Source organism: Cydia pomonella, chromosome 1, assembly GCF_033807575.1.
Source record: "Cydia pomonella isolate Wapato2018A chromosome 1, ilCydPomo1, whole genome shotgun sequence".
Taxonomy (NCBI): domain Eukaryota; kingdom Metazoa; phylum Arthropoda; class Insecta; order Lepidoptera; family Tortricidae; genus Cydia; species Cydia pomonella.
In genome coordinates, this window is record NC_084703.1 from 16,491,461 (window position 1) to 16,506,992 (window position 15,532).

Sequence of the window (15,532 nt, forward strand, 5' to 3'; positions counted from 1 at the left end):
GGATTATTACGGACTGACTTAAAAGTAAAACTAATATAGAAAAGATTGAAAAACTACAAACAAGATTTCTAAAGCTATTAGTTAACAATAAAACAAATATAAAAATGATTATTACAAGTATATTTAAAATATGTAAAAAAAATCCGGCAACCCTAAGACACAAATATTTATTTTTAGTTAGACAACACGGCAATCAAGAGAGTAACTTATCTCAAATGAGCCATAATCATGGCACCAGGTCTATATCTGCAGGTAAGTATGCTGTTCTCAGAGTAAGCAATTACTATGGGGACAGGCTCATCGAGAAGTGCTTACCATACTTACTCAACACCTTGCCTGCAACTATCAGACAGGAGAAAAAGAAAAAGAAATTTAAAAGAGCTTTGTTCCAACATTACCTTGGTAGCATTTAACACATACCTATCCAAGTTTTGCCTCAACAATTAATTAGATTTAAGACTTTATGATTATATTGTACCTAATCTAGTATAGCCCCATGGATCCCACAGTCAAACTGTGCAAACAGTTTTGTGGGACGTTGTATTTAATATTAAGTCAGTATCCATTGTATTTGAAAAAAAAAAAAACATATCTTTGACTTATAACACCGATATACTTACTTTACTCTTTGCTTATAACTATAAACTTTTACGGCCATTAACCAGTTTGATTATGGCCTGATTTAAGTAAGTAGATGACCATAGACAAACTAATATTTTTGCCTATCAACATGACATAAAGCGGAAATTTTATGTACCAACTGGCGAAGATTTGACGCTGTTTGAAGTACGTTAGTGGATTTTTGTTATTATATTATAGAATTTTGTTTATAAATTTACTTGAAACAATATGCCATTTATTAAGAATATGAGAGGTATGGCTGTTCCTGCGATGACAAGTGGGTTTTGTGAAGCAGATTGGGAAGCTACCACTCCATGCCAACGCGAAGCCGTCGCCAGGCTCGGTAGAACTCTGCAACTGGAGCAAGAGGCTTTTCTTTTGCAGAATCCCAAGGTTGGTACATAAGATTCTCTCATGTCTCCTAGTGTAGCCAGAAGTGACCCTGCCTACGAAATAGAAGGTCCAGGATTCAAATCCTGGTAAGAGCAGTTATTTGTGTATTCATCACGAATATTTGTTCCTGAGTTAAGCATATTTTCTAAATATGAAAAAAATTGCTTTATTCGGGGCCAGGTGTAATATTGTCCCCAAATATTCATGATTATTTATTTATTTAATTTTACATTTAAAAATACTTCCTAATTGTAGCACATACTTGAGTTGGATCGTAAACCGCTCGACGCCTAGCGGTAAGAGCATGCGGCGCCTTTCAATCCGGAGATCGCGGGTTCAAACCCCAATTCGTACTATCGTTTTTTTTTGGAGCTTATGTACGATATATTGTTTGATATTTACCAGTCCCTTTTCAGTAGGGAAAACATCGTGAGAAAAGCCGACTAATCTCAATAAGGCCTAGTTTCCTCTATGTTGGAAGGTCAGATGGTAGTCGATTTCGTAAAAACTAGTGCCTACGCCAATTCTTGGGATTAATTGCCAACAAATTATATGGTGATCCAGTCCATCCAGAAAATGGTGTCCTCTTTGCTAATCGATTTAAGCACTATATACTTAAACGACTATAAATATACCAGTAACACAAAATTATAACAAGAAGAAGAAATCTGGAAGAGATCACATTTTAGCGATAAGACCGCCTGTTGTTTACCTCTTCTTAATGTGCTGTATTCTTTGAAACAATAGCTTGAGGTGTGTAATAAAGAGTATTTGTATTGTATTGTATTACATGTTTCTCCGACATCTAATTTCTAACAATACCAATAACATACATTTAATAACATACTATTTTAGTAAAGTACCTACAATTAAATATCTCGTATTATGAATGCTCTACCGTTTTTCTAAAATATAAATAAGTACTAATCGTTTTAATTGATCGCAGATAAGGTACATGCTGGAGACATATTTTAGCAAATTGGTAACTGCTGGCAAATCAAGGGAGAGCCTCAAGGACGCTGCGGCAGACATGATCGAGATTTGTGACGACGTCGACAAATACCCCGGGCCTGTCCCTCAAGTAATAAACTTATTCCTTTTGCTTATAAAGGTAGTCCGTTTGCTTGAACCATGAATAACTTCTGCTATATTATTATACATTTAACAATAAATTAAACTATAACTCAAACGTGATTACGAAGCTAAAAAGTTGCTATAGGTATATAGTTCGAGTTAATGTGTACCGAGATGTAAGTATCCACTAACAGTTCATATGTAAATTATTCAATTAATTCCATATCAATAAGATAAACACTAAACTACCCTTAAGACCCGGCAACCTTGCTACAAACTTATTTATGTACCTAATATATTGGTAAAACATAATATACTAATACTGATAGTGTAATAATTAACAAGACAAGGACGAGGTACAGAATCCTAACAAGAGCCTGAAACAGAAGCTGGATAACGGAACGAAGGCAATTATTCATAAAACAGTCAAAAATAAGATTTCTACTATTAAAATACTATGAATAATGATTTCTGGTTATAATAATAATAAATAATTTATTTATTCAGACACTAAGTGGTCCACATTTGTTAGTTTGAGTATCTTATAAGCTATGCTGAACTTCAGTTTAACTTATTAGGATAAGTAATTATATACGTTTCTCCTTACTTGAATTTAAGAATTTAATGGAAAAGCCTGTGTTTACCTACGAAGATGAAGATATTGAAAGAGACCTAAAAAATATATACACAAAACACTATCCCCCCCCTCCTTGGGAAGCTTCAAGCTCGATCAGGCCTACTCCGAATACTTTGTCTTCGTCATTCATTTCAATAGTGACTTCGGAAACCACATTGCCTACACCAGGTACTTTACATCCTCTCTGTTTCTAGCTGTAATTGTTGATAGAAATAAGGAAAGTAAGCCCATGATGACTTTTTAACTTTTTGCTAGTATCACCCTGTCATGTACTGAAAGTTACTAGGCAACACGGCCAATCTTAAGAGGAAAGGGGACGACCGTATATCCATACTAACGTAGTCCCCATTTTTCTCTCTGGATATATGTAGGTACATAAAGAACATTATGGAAAATATGTCTACATAATTGACCATATATATAATAATATGACCTTACACACTTTTTTTTTAAATTCGATCAAACGAATCAAACGTAGGGGCATAGCTGTGGTTGACATATAACAAATTGGGTCAAAATATTTTCAATAATGTTAATATCCGGAGAGGAAAATGAGGGCTACTTTGTATGAAAAGGTTATTTCGCGCGGGTCCTCCACTTTCGTCTTAATACGGGGTCGTCTGTGTATACATACGTCTTAATATTTATAATATCGCACTTGACAAAGCCTGCGTTGCTGATCAGAAAGTATAAAATGGATTCCTCATTTTGTCATATGAAAGGAATATTTATTGGGGATATAGATTTTGTATTCATAATGGTATCTATTTTCGCTTTAGAGCCTATACCGACTCCGGAGGCGACGGTGTCGGAGGTGATGCTACAACTGGTATCGAATACGGTGGACAAGGCTATCTACAGCTTGGTGAATGAAGCGGCGCTTCGCTACGACACCGCCTATGTCGAAATCTCTAAGGCGGTCGAGGAAGCGATGGAGATACCCGTTGTCGACATCAGAGCTGACATAGCGGAACTATTTTTTTGCGCTTACCGAATGTTTGAATTGAACATTATAGAAAAAGAACGGATTGGTAAGACATAATTGGTTAAGAAAGTACTTACTATCGCTATTTTATATTTGAGCATAATATTGTTTTTTCATTTTCAATCGCAAATGTCGAAAATCCAAGTTTCAATAAAAGATAAACATATAAAGATAGTTTATTATTCAAGTAGGCATATTACAATGCGCTTATGAACGTCAAATAAAATTACACCGGCTCTAACCCTACATTTCTGCCTCGAAAAGATTTATCCCAGCTCAATTGGAGGAGGGTATATTATAAAATTAACATGCATTAAATAAGAAAAAATACAATTTAAGTTACTATAGAATTCATGCTACAGTACGTATTTTTCTTTATAGAAATTTAATTTAAAAATATATATATGTACATCAGATCATACAAGAAAAAATAAAGAAGAAGAGGTCTTTCAAAAAACATATTGTAATCTTACAAAAGAAAATAAAATTAATACTTTAAGAAATGAGAATATACTCGTATATTACACGTTCCTTTATCCCTAAATTCTACGGCTGGATTATTAATATTCATATATTTTTGAAATAGAGTCGATACCAAAGATATTGATTTACCTCTTTGTTTACACTTTACAGCTGCCGAAATAGCCTGGGAAAAAAGGATGAGAAAGAAGTTGAAGAGGACATTACGACGCTTACATAATTTCAAAGGTATATATACATAATATACCGTATAAATATATATAAAGTATAAATATACACCAAACCGAACCAGGGCATACATATATACCGAAACATTTTTAGTTCCTTTTTTGCCATTTTAGCTGCAAACCCTATAATTTTGTCTTATCATAATTATCATGTCGGATACATAATCACCACATTAATATTATCAAGTAAGAAAATATTGTAAGAACTTATTAAGAGTCCTTATTCCTACAGACGAGCGTATTTTGTAAAATGCTTCCTTTTTCATTCAAGATTACGACGTAACTATTAGTATTTATTCAAAAACTGATAACGTACTTAAATAAACGTTTCCTAAACTAGGGGCTCCAACAGTTCAAATTTTCATTTTCTCTTTTAAACCTCTTTTTTAATGAGGTTTTTTGGGAGTCTTTTCCAAATTTTGCAGTGAGATGTGGCGTTTCGGTTCTCAATTTTGCTATAAACAAGAATCATTTGGTACATGAATGACTACAATTTGATTCAACATATCTCGTACGAGGGGCTGGTTTGATTAACAATCGAAGATTCATTTGAAAAAACTGATAAAATACCTTCCGAGTTTTCTTCATTTTTTTGGCGAAAACAGGGTTTTATTATATTTTATTTCCGCAAATTGTACGCATATTTTGCTTTAAAAATAATATTATAGCAAACTGTAACTTTATGTTAACCTATAAAAAAAAAATCGTAACTATGGGACCTACATTGCCGTAAATTTATATTTTTTTAAAACACGTATAAATCACGCAGCAGCGACGCCCCGCTCTCAGTCCGCGCGGAGCGCGCTTAGAGGACGGACCTGTGCTCGATTGTCGGGCATTCGTTGCGATCGTAATCAGCTACGGAGTTCCGAGAAGTGCTATATGTATACTGCGATTAGAAAATCTTAATAAAAGTTCATTTTTTAGACTCGCTTATTGATGGATTTTCAGTGTTACTTTTTTTTTAATACTAAGTCGGTGGCAAACAAGCATACGGCCCGCATATGTACGCCTGCAACTCCAGAGGAGATACATGCGCGTTGCCGACCCTAACCCCCTCCCGCCCCTCGTTGAGCTCTGGCAACCTTACTCACCGGCAGGAACACAACACTATGAGTAAGGTCTAGTGTTATTTGGCTGCGATTTTCTGAAAAACGCATTTTCACTTGAAATTACGTTAGGGTTTGCATTATTATTTTTGACCCGGATGAAGTCCAAGTTCTCATGATGGAGTCAGGAGTTGGTCACCAGAACTCCTAATCTACTAATTATAATCCCATCGTGTTTGGGCTCAAAAGATTTGCCCTGACGACCACCATCGATCTAGATGAGGTCCAGGGTCTCATGATGGAGTCAGGAGTTGGTCACTAGAACTCCTAATCTACTCATTATAATTCCATCGTGTTTGGGCTCAACAGAGTTGCCCTGATGAGCACCTTCAATCTAGATGAGGTCCAGGGTCTCATGATGGAGTCAGGAGTTGGTCACCAGAACTCCTACTCTACTCATCATAACTCCATCGTGTTTGGGCTCAATAGAGTTGCCCTGACGAGCACCTTCAATCTAGATGAGGTCCAGGGTCTCATGATGGAGTCAGGAGCTGGTCACCAGAACTCCTAATCTACTCATCATAACTCCATCGTGTTTGGGTTCAATAGAGTTGCCCTGACGAGCACCATCAATCTAGATGAGGTCCAGGGTCTCATGATGGAGTCAGGAGCTGGTTACCAGAACTCCTAATCTACTCATCATAACTCCATCGTGTTTGGGCTCAATAGATTTGCCCTGATGAACACCATCGATCTAGATGAGGCCCAGGGTCTCATGATGGAGTCAGGAGTTGGTCACCAGAACTCCTAATCTACTCATCATAACCTCATCGTGTTCGGGCTCAATAGATTTGCCCTGATGAGCATCATCAATCTAGATAAAGTCCAGGGTCTCATGATGGAGTCAGGAGTTGGTCACTAGAACTCCTAATCTACTCATTATAATTCCAACTTGTTTGGGCTCAAAAGATTTGCCCTGATGAGCACCATCGATCTAGATGAGGTCCAGGGTCTCATGATGGAGTCAGGAGTTGGTCACCAGAACTCCTAATCTACTCATCATAACTCCATCGTGTTTGGGCTCAATAGATTTGCCCTGATGAACAACATCGATCTAGATGAGGTCCAGGGTCTCATGATGGAGTCAGGAGTTGGTCATCAGAACTCCTAAACTACTCATCATAACCTCATCGTGTTTGGGCTTAATAGATTTGCTCTGACGAGCATCATCAATCTAGATAAAGTCCAGGGTCTCATGATGGAGTCAGGAGTTGGTCACTAGAACTCCTAATCTACTCATTATAATTCCAACGTGTTTGGGCTCAAAAGATTTGCCCTGACGAGCACCATCGATCTAGATGAGGTCCAGGGTCTCATGATGGAGTCAGGAGTTGGTCACCAGAACTCCTAATCTACTCATCATAACTCCATCGTGTATGGGCTCAATAGAGTTGCCCTGACGAGCACCATCAATCTAGATCAGGTCCAGGGTCTCATGATGGACTCAGGAGTTGATCACCAGAACTCCTAGTCTATTCATCATAACTCCATCGTGTTTGGGCTCAAAAGATTTGCCCTGACGAGTACCATCGATCTAGATTAAGTTGAGGGTCTCATGATGGACTCAGTAGTTGGTCACCAGAACTCCTAATCTATTCATCATAATGGTAATTTGATGGTGCTCGTCGGAGTAAATCTATTGAGCCCAAACACGATGGAGTTATGATAAATAGATTACGAGTTCTGGTGACCAACTCCTGACTCCATCATGAGACCCTGGACTTCATCTAGATCGATGGTACTCGTCAGGGCAAATCTTTTGAGCCCAAACACGATGGAATTATAATGAGTAGATTAGGAGTTCTAGTGACCAACTCCTGACTCCATCATGAGACCCTGAACATCATCTAGATTGATGGTGCTCGTGAGGGCAAATCTATTGAGCCCAAACACGATGGAGTTATGATGAGTAGATTAGGAATTATGGTGACCAACTCCTGACTCCATCATGAGACCCTGGACTTCATCTAGATCGATGGTACTCGTCAGGGCAAATCTTTTGAGCCCAAACACGATGGAATTATAATGAGTAGATTAGGAGTTCTGGTGACCAACTCCTGACTCCATCATGAGACCCTGGACTTCATTTAGATCGATGGTACTCATCAGGGCAAATCTATTGAGCTCGAATACGATGGAATTATAATGAGTAGATTAGGAGTTCTAGTGACCTACTCCTGACTCCATCATGAGACCCTGGACTTCATCTAGATTGATGGTGCTCATCAGAGTAAATCTATTGAGCCCAAACTCGATGGAGTTATGATGAGTAGATTAGGAGTTCTGGGGAGTTCTGGTGACCAACTCCTGACTCCGTCATGAGACCCTGGACCTCATCTAGATCGATGGTGTTCGTCAGGGCAAATCTTTTGAGCCCAAGCACGATGGAATTATAATGAGTAGATTAGGAGTTCTGGTGACCAACTCCTGACTCCATCATAAGAACCTGGATGGACTTCATTCGGGTCAAAAATAATAATACAAACCCTAACGTGATTTCAAATAACACTGAAACTCTATAGCACTAATGTGCGCAAACGACTGGCATCTTGACTACGCAGCATGGGTGCGTAGCCATCATGCCAATCGATACGACAACGAAACACTATCTGTCTCTCTCTCGTACTAATATGCACAAACGATTGGCATCTTGGCTGGGCAGCATGGGTGCGTTGCCAACATGCCAAACGTTTACGATACGACAAGGAAACACTATCTGTCTCTCTATCGCACTAATATGCGCGATCGATTGGCTTCTTGGCTAGGTATCATGGGTGCGTAGCCAACATGCCAATCGTTTACGATACGACAACGAAACACTACTCTCTCTCTATCGCACTAATATACGCAAACGATTGGTATTTTGGCTAGGCACTAAGCAAGTGTGTGGCCAACATGCCAATCGTTTACGATACGACAACGAAACACTATCTGTCTCTCTATCGCACTAATATACTTTATTTATACCTGCAGTCATTTAGTAACTTCTTCATTTTCCATTGGTGTGAAAGAGACAGAATAAAGAGCAAGGGTTATAATAATAATAATAATAATAAAACATTTATTTCAGACCAAATTGATCCATATATGGTTAGTTACAGCGTATCTTAATAACTATGTTAGTAGCACAGAACAAAAACAAAAGCAAAAAATCAAAAAATCAAAATAAAAAATAAAAAATAAAATAAAAAATAAAAAAGATACTTGTATGAATATTACAAGTATTGCCAGGGACAAGCAGGGCAGAGAACCTGCTCTACTTGGCCCTGCCAATCGCCACCTCCACCCAGTAGCGAGTGAGAGGAGAGTCGAGGCGCTCTGCCAACTCCCTCAGAAGGCCGTTGCTGCTGCCCCGCACACGATTCAGCAGTGATCAGCAGCACTGTTATGTCTCGGCAGCCGCAACAACATTCTGAGGATGTTGTTATATTGCACGCGAATTGAGTTGTAGGCTCTCTGTGTAAATCTCACCCACAGACTACACGTGTAGAACGTCTGACAGTAGGCCTTGAAAAGCGTCAATTTGACTCCGGTACTACAACGTGCGAATCTGCGGGCGATCATGTTGCCCCGTACAGCCATCGCTCTCCTCTCCCTCTCCATATCCGGGTCATCGCTCAGGTTACTGGTGAGCATATGACCAAGATATTTGACCCTATCTACTACCTTTAGAGGTACACCACACAGCTTGATCTCAGGGACAGCTTCCGAGTTGTATTTACGGGCCTTGAACACTACCAGCTCGCTTTTGGTAGCGTTATACCTGAGACCATGCTGCTCAGCGTAACCCTCACATAATGTCAGCAGCAGCCTTACGGAGCTGACCGATGGCCCCAGCAGCACCATGTCATCCGCGTAGCTAATGTTATTAAAACACTTGTCGCCCATGTGACAACCGACATGCGTCCTGCTGAGGCCATCGATCAACTCTTATAGTACACTCTGTAGTCTGTACACTTAGTAGTAGTGTACATAAAAAAAAAACTACTGTGCATATACAATAAAATAAAGAGTGCCCATATGATATCATATGACACTAAAATTAATGTTGCTTGAAATTATATTGAAAACTATCAAGATTATTCTAGTCTGCATTGAAACGCGCGTCGCGTTGCCGGCGCTCGCGTACCGAGCGCCAACGCCATCTATCGAGCGTTATTTCGTGAAATCGGAGAACGCTCCAAGGATTAAGGGCTCTTAACTCAAAACAGGATTTTTGTACTCAAGTTTCACAGGACTAAGGCCTGTCGCACAATGTGAGCTTATCATTGAAGTCGGTGTGCTCAATTTCAGTTGTTGAGGTCAAGCTATTTGCACTCTGTTTCTCTCACATGAATAATAAGCTGTTGTTCCGATAGCCTCTAGCGTGTGAGTGATGTGTAGTCAAGTAATCACAGATCTTCTAGGACGCAGTCGAATAGTTGCTATGGATCTCGAGGTAACTCGTATATGGGCAGAGGCGGCGGTGTATGATAAGAGTAACATATATATAGGCGCTGTAGTTGGACGAGCGGGCGAGTTATTTGAATCCGAGTCTTTTGTTCTCACGGGGCGTTTTCCTTCTACATCACAACTTTCATCCTTGTATCAATTGCTCATAACTAAATCTAAGTGACCGGCCTATCTAATCGATTTCCAAAATTCTCTAAAATCAAATAGGTAGCTGCCAGAACCTATTATAAATACTAACAAAAACTGAAAATAAAAAGTGATCTTGGGAACCCAAGTTCAGTACCCCTAGTATAAATTTATTCGATAGCGAAACGTGACGTACGCGTTTGCGTTAAGTCTCATTTTCTATGGGATTTTGAGTTTCCAAAACGTTCCGCTTGGCGCGTTGTTTTTAAATCCCATAATACGAACGTTTCCGAGAAAATACGATGGGACACAATTATGCACTATATCTGTACCTACTCGTACATCTTATATCTAAGTAAAATTAAATTATTCGCGTTGTATGTAGTAATTAGCGATGAAAATGGCGAAAGATTCATGTGGATTCTTTCGAAACTTTGTACACTCAAGGTAAATAACGACACGGACAAAGTACCAAAAAAAATTATACACCTATACCTACGTTAAAGTAGTGTGTTTATATCTTATAAATGACATGTAATAAATAAAAACTGACGATTGTCTGACAAATACAATCATACACGCATAATACCTGTTTTATACTGTGTATTTTACATATTTAATTAATAATTATTTGATTCATTAATAATCCCATGAAAAAGAATGATGAGTCACCTGTTTGTATGAGAGGCAATACATTCCGAGTCACTTTTCATTCATACATATAATATAATAATACGTTGTATTTTACACCTACAAAACTTAAACTTGCGAAAGATTCAACCAAAGATCCATAAGGTTTTATAGAAAAATACAGGGCGTTTGAAAGATAAGTCAAAGATGCAATGTTCATATTTTTATATAAGTAAAACTGACATCCGAATAAATAATATCTAAATGATGAAATTTAGTTATCTTGTACTTCGCTCATACTTGTCCGTACATGTATAGAAGTGACACAATAGCTAAATGACATCATTTAAATATTATTCTAGCGTCGGTGTATGTTCGAATTGGCCTGTAAGTCACGCAGATGCGATGGGCATACTTCTGAAACGTATGTACTTGTACTTATGGACTATGATTAGGTTGAAAGCACCGTTCCTCATTTTAGATTGTAGACTTGATTTGAATTTGAATTTTTGTTATGCTCAACTGCTGTTTCACATTACCTGAGAATTAATATGAGTCATATTATATGGCCGTATAGGTAAGTAATATTTTCCAAAATACCAGGTGTAAGTGTCACTAATTATGTTTGAAAATGTCAAATGTCCCCACAAACACAGCTTTAGTCTAGTTCTTAATTTTAAATGGAAAGGAAAAGGCAAATAGAAAGCACAAGGAATTGCGTACCAGCCTGTTCCTATCTCTATCGCTCGCTAATGACTAGGTAATTGTAAAAAAACCGGTCAAGTGAGATTTCGTTTAACACGCACACCGAGGGTTCCGTACAAATTTTCTACTATCGAAACACGAAAGTCTTTTGACCAGAAGTATAACTAAGCATAAATATGTACAGCGTTGTTAGATCAAGATTTAGATTTCAACCATTTTTAGGGTTCCGTAGCCAAATGGCAAAAAACGGAACCCTTATAGATTCGTCATGTCCGTCTGTCTGTCCGATTCTGTCACAGCCACTTTTTTCCGAAACTATAAGAGCTGTACTGTTCAAACTTAGTAAGTGGATGTATTCTATGAACCGCATTAAGATTTTCACACAAAAATAGAAAAAAAACGATAAATTTTGGGGGTTCCCCATACTTAGAACTGAAACTCAAAAAATCTTTTTTCATCAAACCCATACGTGTGGGGTATCTATGGATAGGTCTTCAAAAATGATATTGAGGTTTCTAATATCATTTTTTTCTAAACTGAATAGTTTGCGCGAGAGACACTTCCAAAGTGGTAAAAAGTGTGTCCCCCCCCCGTAACTTCTAAAATAACAGAATGAAAAATCTAAAAAAAATATATGATATACATTGCCATGTAAACTTCCACCGAAAATTGGTTTGAACGAGATCTAGTAAGTAGTTTTTTTTTAATACGTCACGAAATTTAAAAAAAAAATTTTTTTTCGTCATACCCATACGTGTGGGGTATCTATGGTTAAGTCTTCAAAAATGATATTAAGGTTTCTAATATCATTTTTTTCTAAACTGAATAGTTTGCGCGAGAGAACCTTCCAAAGTGAAAAAAAGTGTGTCCCCCCCCTGTAACTTCTAAAATAACAGAATGAAAAATCTAAAAAAAAAATATGATATACATTACCATGCAAACTTCCACCGAAAATTGGTTTGAACGAGATCTAGTGAGCAGTTTTTTTTTAATACGTCATAAAATTTAAAAAAAAATTTTTTCACAAACATATACGTGTGGGGTATCTATGGATAGGTCTTCAAAAATGATATTCAGGTTCCTAATATCATTTTTTTCTAAACTGAATAGTTTGCGCGAGAGACACTTCCAAAGTGGTAAAATGTGTGTCCAAAGTGGTAAAATGTTGAACAAGATCTAATAAGAAGATTTTTTTTTAATACGTCTTAAATTGTACGGAACCCTTCATGCGCGAGTCCGACTCGCACTTGGCCGCTTTTTTTATTATTTTATTAGAAAGAAGGTCAACTATAATCTCATATATATTTCAAATATAATAAATACCCGCTTAAGTGGTTAAATTTCAAATAAGTTTTGTAAATGTTTTTTCGTAATAAAAGTTATCAAGATAGACGCGTAATTATATTTTACCTGTAATATTTAGGATAATCTTAATGTTATGTAAAAAATTTTTTTTTTTTTTTGCTTTGGTAAACTTTGGATATAAGAGGGAGGGGGCGGTATTTTTTATATATTTGCCTTCATAAATCAATTATTTTCACTTAAAAAAAAATAGTAAAGAAATGTTTCGAAATGTACGATACCCCACTTGGCCTAGTAACTACAATTTGATATAAATCAAAGAATAACACTTTCAGTGTATTTGAGTTAGCGTTGTTCATGACTGTTTCAAAATTCTGATTTATAGCTTAGTAGTTCTCGAGATATTTAGCAATGTGACAGACGGACGGACGGACAAAGTCGCATGATAAAGCTTCCTTTTGCATTTTTTTTTTTTGCTACGGAACCCCCGAATAAGGAAAAGGCCACCTGAACACTATGATTGTTATCCCATAAATTGGTAGGCAATTGTCGTAACAATAAATTGAATTTGTGACTTTGTCAGGTTACGAGACCCCGCCAACCCCCAAGAGCGAAATTTCTTCACACCCGAGCTACAAGGTGCCACCGCCACGCCCGTGCGCCTGCCACCCACAGTATCATTACAACAGGTACCCGAAGGTGTGTACAGATGTGCCAGTAGGGGAAATATTTCAAAAAATAAAGAAATTGCCATTTTGGAAATGGCAAGTTTAATTCCCCATACAAAATCATGAAGAACTTGCTAAAATGATTCTATGCGGAAATTTTGCAAATTTGGAAACATTCTGACAGCTAATGCCCTAGACTGGGTTTTATGGAAAATAGTTTGTCCAGAAGTACAAATTGTGACACACTGTCAGAAGATTATTTCCTGATTGTATTCTTGTTTCGCCGGATTCTTGTCCCGTCGGATTCTCGTTTAGTCGGATTGTGACGTACAGTCAAGTGTAAAAATATGGGTGTACACATCTTACTCAAAAATATGTCCCATAGCATCTTATTCCAGTGTAATAAGAGATTCTTTCGATACATATTTTTGCACTTGACTGTACTAAAATAAATCCGGCGAAACAGGAATCCGGCAAAACCAGAAGGAGAACTAATCTGTCAAAAGAGAAGTCTTGCAGAAGATTTCGTTCATTCAAATACCTCTTCTGTTCTTGGTAAGACGGCAAGACGAAAGGTGCGTTTGTCACCAAAGCCGTTGCTAACGGAAACCCTTTCATTTGGCTTTTTAAGCACTTCATAATACGATTTAGCTGACACCCGTTCCTAAGCACTAACCTCTCGAAGGGGTATCGAATATAAATTATAATGCCATTTTCAACTTTATCTTGGTAAAATAGAATCAAATATTGCTTATTTATGTTTAAAGTGAAGGACTCTATCGCATTGACAGCACTGGCGAGATATCAATTTTTTTTTTAAATTAGGATGGAAATACCCTTTATTTTAGCAGTATCTCTGAAAGGGCACCAGTTCTATGGCTCGTGTCGCCGCCAGCGACGTCGGGTGAAGTGCCGCCACGTTGGCGGACTGCGCACGACGCACGTCATGTCGGGCGACATTGCGCACCTTGCATATGAAGTCCGGTAACGTTGCAGCACTTTACCCAACGTCGCTGGCGATACGTGTCGTGGGACAGATCATCACCAATCAACACAATGATTATGATGGTACAGGACCGATTCGGCATCTACCTTCCGCGAGGTGAAGAGTTCCCCAAAGAAAGCGTGACCGTACCGACGGCGTTCGCCGAAGATGAATCAAAAAGTAATGAATCGGGCAGTTCTACGCCAGCTTAAAACGGGCATACGAGTACAGACATCAGCGCCGCCAATAGCAGCCACCAACATACTCAGCTCCTACTGATAGTATTCCTTGTGTTAGTCAATAAACATCGGTCAATATTTGTGTTTGGAAGAATGAACAGTAGGGTATTATTAACCGTCTTCAAAACAAGAGAAGGATATCAATTCAACCAACTTTTGTATTTATTATCTCAAAACTCGATCTCTGAACTTTGGAAAATTATTTATGTTATCTTTACCAAATCTGTAATAAAAACATAAAACACCTGAAAACCCTGGCACCTGGGAAAAAATGGGTCTGTTTTCTTTTTTATAAGACATGTCAATTGGAGCTTATAATATAATATATCTAAGCCTCTTTAGAGCCGGATTGCCCCCTATGCCCACAAAATCCGGGCCTAGGGGCCCAGGCAACCTAGCAATTTTTTGTCATACTTTCTAGCGGTGACATGGTATCGAACGGAATTCAAACTCACATCATTAAATGTACGTAATTGTACACTAATTAAAAAAATGTACTTACGAGACAACAATGATCAATCTGTCGCCGCTAGGAAGCATACTTTCTGGCGGGCGCATTTCACAGGGTGTTTGGCACATGACCCGTCAACATTTTTTGGGGTGTAAGGTGTGTCATTTCCTTCCTTTCCGTCTTTGGAACCTTGGTTCTGGAGATACGATTTTTTAAATGTTTTTCCTAAATTACCCAAAATTTGATATTCGAAGCCCCATAACATAACTTATTTTTGAGTATGGGTTTTAAATGCATAATTTGTTTCATTGTCTTAACGTTATGTCTGTTTACTTCCAAATACTAGTTTTTTGTTACAAATACACCACAAATTAACACATGGTTTTTTTTTTTATTACAAATAAACTGAATTTATGAAAACATCTCCACTTTTAAATTAAATAAAAAA

At 37.8% G+C, this 15,532-nt stretch overlaps 1 protein-coding gene across 2 annotated transcripts; it reads left to right on the forward strand.

Moving 5' to 3' along the window:
- The first annotated feature begins 708 nt into the window (after positions 1 to 708).
- On the forward strand, positions 709 to 14,731 carry LOC133516795 (uncharacterized). Of its 2 annotated transcripts, none has more exons than XM_061849752.1 (7): positions 709 to 1,014; positions 1,961 to 2,095; positions 2,707 to 2,893; positions 3,505 to 3,756; positions 4,344 to 4,418; positions 13,325 to 13,440; positions 14,484 to 14,731. In XM_061849752.1, exons 1-7 carry the CDS (start codon positions 850 to 852, stop codon positions 14,604 to 14,606), a joined length of 1,053 nt encoding a protein of 350 aa, XP_061705736.1. In that variant the 5' UTR covers positions 709 to 849; the 3' UTR covers positions 14,607 to 14,731. The 2 variants fall into 2 exon arrangements, with proteins under 2 accessions (XP_061705736.1, XP_061705747.1); XM_061849763.1 differs by lacking the exon at positions 709 to 1,014 and adding an exon at positions 1,752 to 1,767.
- Positions 14,732 to 15,532: the final 801 nt, after the last annotated feature.